Source organism: Triticum dicoccoides, unplaced genomic scaffold, assembly GCF_002162155.2.
Source record: "Triticum dicoccoides isolate Atlit2015 ecotype Zavitan unplaced genomic scaffold, WEW_v2.0 scaffold97798, whole genome shotgun sequence".
Lineage (NCBI taxonomy): Eukaryota > Viridiplantae > Streptophyta > Magnoliopsida > Poales > Poaceae > Triticum > Triticum dicoccoides.
This window is the reverse complement of record NW_021314853.1, coordinates 1-6,204: the sequence shown is the minus strand read 5'-3', so window position 1 is coordinate 6,204 and position 6,204 is coordinate 1. Positions and strand designations below refer to the sequence as shown.

The following is a 6,204-nucleotide window of genomic DNA, read 5'->3' as shown; positions in this document are numbered from 1 at the left end:
AGAATAAATCATGGAACATCGGTATCAAATCCCCCATAATAATATGCCAGCACTTTTTTATAAAACTCGACCAGAAATCCATCCCACCCTAGAGCCTTATTATTTTTCATCTGTGGAATGGCTTCAAACACCTCTTTCTTCGAAAATGGGGCAGTCAAAATATCATTCTCATCTGCAGCAAGTTGAGGAACATCTTCAATCCTAGACTCATCCAGGGATACACAATCATCCTCCGGAGGCCCAAACAACTGCTTGTAGTATTCGATTATGTATAATTTCAGGTTTTCCTGTCCTAAAATCATCCCTTCGTCTTGCTCAAGCTAAAAGATTCTTTTTTTCTGTGCTCGCCATTAACGATCATGTGAAAGAATTGAGTGTCCGCGTTCGCCTGGACAACTTTGCGAACCTTAGCTCGCAATGCCCACTTCAATTCCTCTTCACGGAGAAGTTTTTTCAATCTCATCTCCGCATCAATTTTAGCATGAAGCTCCGTGGTCTCTAGAATTGTGAACTCGGCTTTTAAATCTAGGGACTGAATAAGTGTAAGGAGCCTTTCCTTTTCAGCCTTATAAACCCCACTAAGATGTTTAGTCCACTCACGTAAGAAGCTTCTCAAGTGCCTAATCTTATTCTGCCATCGCTCAACGGAGGTCCGACCTCCTGCATCTTTAGCCCATTCCCTGGCTATCAAATTCAAAAAGCCTTCTCTTTCGAACCACGCCAACTCGAAAGAGAAAGTATTTTTGTTCCCCATATGTGTTGCCTCACCAGAGTCAACTAGTAGGGGGATGTGGTCAGAGATTCCGCGCGATAACGCTTGGATTGTTACCAGGGGAAATTTTTGCTCACATTCTACGCTCGCTAGGACTCGATCCAGTTTGTCAAACGTCGGGTTTAGCAAGGTATTAGCCCAAGTAAATTTTCTAACCGAAAGCTCTATCTCTCTCAGATCCAAGCTTTCAATGATGGTATTGAACATAAACGACCACCTGCCGTCAAAGTTATCATTGTTCTTATCCTCTCTCCTTCTAATAATGTTAAAGTCACCCCCGACCAAGATTGGAAGCTGCTCAGAGCCGCAGATTCAGACAAGATCTGCCAAAAACTCTGGTTTGAGCTCGGGCTGCGCGGCACCATATACCGCCACCAATGCCCAATTAAACCCATCGGCCTTTGATCTGACCCGAAACTTAACTGGACAATAGGTGGCAGCAAGAAATGCTAGGTGTCTTCGGATTTCGGATGCTCCGTCGCGATTAAATGGTAAGGGCAATTTTTTTTGATTCTTTTGGGCTTGGGCATGTAGGATGTATTCATATGCTGCAATGGAGCCTGACAATTGTCAATTTTTCGTTGATACAGGCTGTTGATGGCCGCAGTGGCAGGGAGCCTTGGTGGTGCCGCGTATCCGGAGCATTTTCATGAACGCAACTAAGTGCTTCATTACTACCGTCTCAGAGTCAGAGATAATTTTTGCTTTCAGTTCAGCACTAAATAAACCGATGTTTTGCTTTCAGTTTTGCACTAAATAAACCTTCGTCTTCTATATTAGCAGAAGGTCACGCAGCAACCGAGGATCCTCTTGCAGCTCCACCTTCTTCTGAACATGACCAACAGAAGAATTCATCATCGAAGCAAAACAAAACTGATGTATGCAAAACAGATTTAAGTTTCTATAGATTAAATTCATCAATGCTCCCGTTTACTCATACAGTATGCTGATTGTTTTCCAGCCATTGAATGAGATAATAAGTTCAGATGGCAAGAAAACACGGGCAGCCAATATAATATGCCGCAGAAGAATTGTTCCCTGCAAAAACAACTGAAGAGGAGGAAGCTGTTGTTCAAGACAACTAGACTACATTTCAGACAATTTGTTACCCGATAGTCATGAAAGTTGCTTTTTGTCCTGTAAATATGAACCGTCTTGTGGGCATGTGTGCATGTTCGTTAAACTAGGTAGCCTATATTTGTGTGCTTCTTTAGAAAAAATATGTTGTTCAAGTGGCAGTGGTGTCCTTTTGGTTAAATCGTTGTAGATGTGAACCGAGTCATCGGCATGTTTCCATGTCCGTTAAACTAAGTAGTTTAAGTTTGTGTGCCCTTTGAACCAATATGCTCTTCGGATTGCAGTGGTGCCCTTTTGCTTAAATCAGAACTAGCTGCTTCTGTTGTTTGGCCACCATCTTTCCCTATTCTGTTTAGCAGGCTATGTTTTCTCCTTGGCAAAACATTTCATTCTTCCACCGATGAAACAGACTAGACCATTGTATTTCTGCAATCCTTCAAACTTTTGCCATCCATGCTAACTTATTGTTTCTATCTCTATGATGAATCAAGTCATCTGCTGCAGTGCATTTAGCTGTGGCCTAAAAGGACATGGTTTACGAGCACCAGCAGAATAACCTGCAATTTAGCCAACAATGGGCTCGCCCAGGCCTCCCGTCGGGCGCGGCGTGCGGACTGGAATTGGACGAACTCCAGGAGGCAGAAGTATGTTCAAAGAATTAGAGTTTGACACATACTTGTCTACTCGCATTCAACACTACACCAAGTGAATTTCTAAGTAAGCCCATAGCACAACAAAGTAGATTATCTAAACAGCCAATCAATCGTGTTAGGAGGTAATGTAAACTGCAAAACAAACACCTTTGTGGAATCTATCTTTTTCATGTTTAATTAATGTAGTGATTCAAGGACATGATGAGAGAAGTGAAGTTTGCAGGATAACATAGCACAGAGTTGTAACTAATTAGAATAAACTACACCATCATCATCATATTAAAATAGAATAAATCCCCTTTTGGGCACGAAGCAACTACTGCTTGTAACCATGAAATCACATCGGGCCAATCATATAATTGCATGATAGGTATTAATGATCCAGGGATTCATTGAAGAACCAGTAACACAATAGTACTAATGACCAAAAGAGGAACCAGTTATACTATTTTAATTTCTATATATACTGTCATGCTTGTGCAACATTATTCAGAATTACCTTTTTCGAGTAGCTTGAAGATTTCACTTGGGAAGAATATGTAACCAAAGGCTTCAGAGTCTTGCTCCTCATGTCAAGAGCAAGCATCCACGACTGTTCGTCCCTGTGGTCAACCTTGGCCATGATGTAAACAACATCATCGTCATGCAAGCTGAGAGCAGGATGCCCTGCGTGGAGTCTACTCAAGATTGGACTCTCAATTGCAGCCTCGACACGAGGAAGCAACCCAGAGTGGCTGTCGTCCACCGCAATTTGTGATGCCTTGAGCTCATGGCTGATCTGCCACTTCTTATGGGGCTCCAGCCATCTTGCTATGGCGGCGCGCCAGTCCTGCGGAGTGTAGGTGACGCCATTGTCTGATCCAGGCACGGGATGAGCCCACACCTCCATGTATCTGATGCAGGCATCCGAGCCGACAGCAACATCCCTATCATAGCCTGCAATTCTCTTCTTCTTGGGCGGCGCCAGCACAGGGAACCGTATGAAACGAAGGACTTGATCATCACCATCTAGCAGATCACAGATAAGGATGCCTTCACATGGTCGACCCAGCAGATCGAGGCCGGGAGGGCGAAGGACTTGGTCGGGATGCCAAAGTCACATTCCTGAGGCGACTCGGCATGCATCAGACGAGTGCTCCAGGTCCACGACCCGTGGTTGAACTCCAACAGGTCGATGGCGTAGTGCCCCCGGGCCAAGGTCTTGTGGAGAACGGCGACAAAGAGCCTGTCTTGGCCCGGGCAGCGCAGAAGGCCGATAGAACCGTCGGTGAGCGGGATGACCATGCTGAAGCGGGGGTTCGCGTCGTAGAGGAAGTAGTCGTTCTCTTGGCCGACGGGGACGCGGAGGAGGGCGAGGTTGCCGTGGGTGCGGAGGAGGCGGGGGAGACGGTCGAGCGGGGTGGCAGGTCCTTCCGGGAGGAGGTCGGGGAGGTGGATGGTAAAGTAAGAAAGGAGTGGCGGGCGCGCGGCCCAGAAGTTGAGCTCGAGGATGTGGCCGCTGTGGGTGGCGCACATGCACCGGCTGGTTGAGGCGCCGGTGAGGTCGTCGACGTACACTAGCGTGTCGAGGAGGGCGGACTCCAAGGGTGGGTGTTCGCCGTGGTGCGGAGTATGCGGAGGGAGCCAGCGGATGGGGCGGCATGGGGAAAGATCAGCCTCCATCTCCATGGCAGGGGAGATCTGCTGCGGCGGCCAGCTATGGGAGCGGCACAGCACAGCACAACACAGCACAGACGGGCGAGGGGAGAGAGCTCCAGAGAGAGGTTGGGGAGTGGATTAGCCCCGGATGTTTTCAGCCACAAAATCGACGGCGCGTCACGTGTAGCTTTGTTTCCGCCCGCCTGCCTCGGCCCCGTTCCCTTTTTCGATTTGATTTTATTGTTTGGGTGTGTCATATGTCTTCTAAAACTTAACCAAGTCTCACTCAAGTGATATACTTTCTTCGTCTCAAAATTTTTGTCTTAGATTTGTCTAAATATAGATGTATGAAGTCATGTTTCGATTTGATTTTATTGTTTTTAACGACTCCTTCGGATATTTTTGTTCAAGGAAATCTTATAAGAGCAATTGCAACCGGAACCTCTGTACCCGCTCCGAACGCCGGGGCAGGTTTGCTCGATCACTAACGGACGAAAAAACACCACCAAACCGAGCTTTTCATAGCAGGCCTAAACGTCCACACTAATCGGGACTCCCCGTATCTGACGCATATCTGAAGCGGGTATGGGGATGCCCAGACGCGCCATGACACGGGCGCCAAGTCAAACCGACTGATAGGGCCCACTCTAGGACACGCAGGAACCACTAGTCCGACAGGCGCCTCCTCTGCTCCACGCTGTATGGCCCGCTTTGGCGTGCCGTCCAAGGGAGCAAGGCCGGCTATTTAAGCCAGACGGCGGCAACCGAAACCTATGCGTCCCATTTCTTCTCTTCGCCGCCACCAGTTTCAATCTGCTGCCCGCTTGCCATGTCGAGGTGCCGATCACCACGTACTTAATGCTGACATCGGAACGCCATTGCGGCTCCTGGAGAAGATCCGGGCCAGGCACACGGCTCGTTTCGGTGTCCGACTGCCTCCGGATTCACCGGAGCGGGAGGAGGGGAAGGAATAGGACGAGGAGCAGTAGGCGGAGATGATTAAGAGACACGTCATGGGCGGCGCTCTCGGTTGGCATGCCACTTCAATGCCGGCTCCAGTGATCGGTCGCGTCTTCTCTTAGACAACATGATTGTGGTGAGAGGAGCGGATGTGCGGGTCACGCGAGAGAGGATATGGAAGATGTTTTTTGGTGGGATAAGGATGTCAGAGACGTGCGTGGCGGCAGTCTGGGCGCCCGCAAACGCTACTTTTCAATGGTGTGTGACCGCAATACTTGCTGATTTTGTTGAAGAATTCAAGAAAGTGTTCATGGACAATTTTTCTGTCTATAAAACTTCATTTGCAGAGGCGTGAATACACCAATTTTAGTGCTAAATTGTAAGAAATCTCATTTTATAGTAAATGAAGGAGTTGTGTTAGGGCATTTCTAACCGATCTCCTAAAAGCTAGTGGAGTAAAAGTTAGAGTAGAATTTTACTCCACTACGGGTGGCCGCACTTAGCCGATCCCCTATAGTTAGCGGAGTAAAATGAATTTTGTGGCCACTTTTCATACTCATCGCACAAACACAATCTCCACACAACACATATCTTAAAATCATTCAAATGAAAGCATGGATAGCAATAATCGTCAAAACATAAAGTTTCATCACTGCGTTTTTCAAATTCAAACATGCAAAGTTCACCCAAAAGACATCACTTCAAACACAATGTTTGATTCAAAATGACCACAAACATATCATGTATATGTTGTAGATCGAGCCAATCTTTGGCATGCACCATCACCCTCTCGGCCACCACCATTCAAACGAGGTCATCGACAAAGAAATCAATGTCGACATGCTCTCGGCCACCATCACCCTCACCACCATGCTCTTGCCCACCATCACCACCACCACCACCACCACCGTCACCACCATCACCATCACCCTCACCACCACGCTCTCACCCACCATCACCATGACCGCCACCATCATCACCACCCCCTCGCTACAATCACCATCACCACCCCCTCGACCTGTTGAGGAACGTAGCATGCAATTTCAAAAAAATTCCTATGCTCACGCAAGATCTATCTAGGAGATGCATAGCAACGAGAGGGGG

General features: G+C 47.5%; 1 protein-coding gene across 2 annotated transcripts; it reads right to left on the bottom strand.

Moving 5' to 3' along the window:
* Positions 1 to 1,300: 1,300 nt before the first annotated feature.
* Positions 1,301 to 4,270, bottom strand: LOC119348615. 2 transcript variants are annotated; one of them, XM_037616609.1, is made up of 2 exons: positions 3,002 to 4,270; positions 1,301 to 1,600 (listed from the first exon to the last, which is right to left on the bottom strand). In XM_037616609.1, exon 1 carries the CDS (start codon positions 4,168 to 4,170, stop codon positions 3,511 to 3,513), a length of 660 nt encoding a protein of 219 aa, XP_037472506.1. In that variant the 5' UTR covers positions 4,171 to 4,270; the 3' UTR covers positions 1,301 to 1,600; positions 3,002 to 3,510. The 2 variants fall into 2 exon arrangements, with proteins under 2 accessions (XP_037472506.1, XP_037472507.1); XM_037616610.1 differs by having other exon boundaries at positions 1,301 to 1,597.
* Positions 4,271 to 6,204: the final 1,934 nt, after the last annotated feature.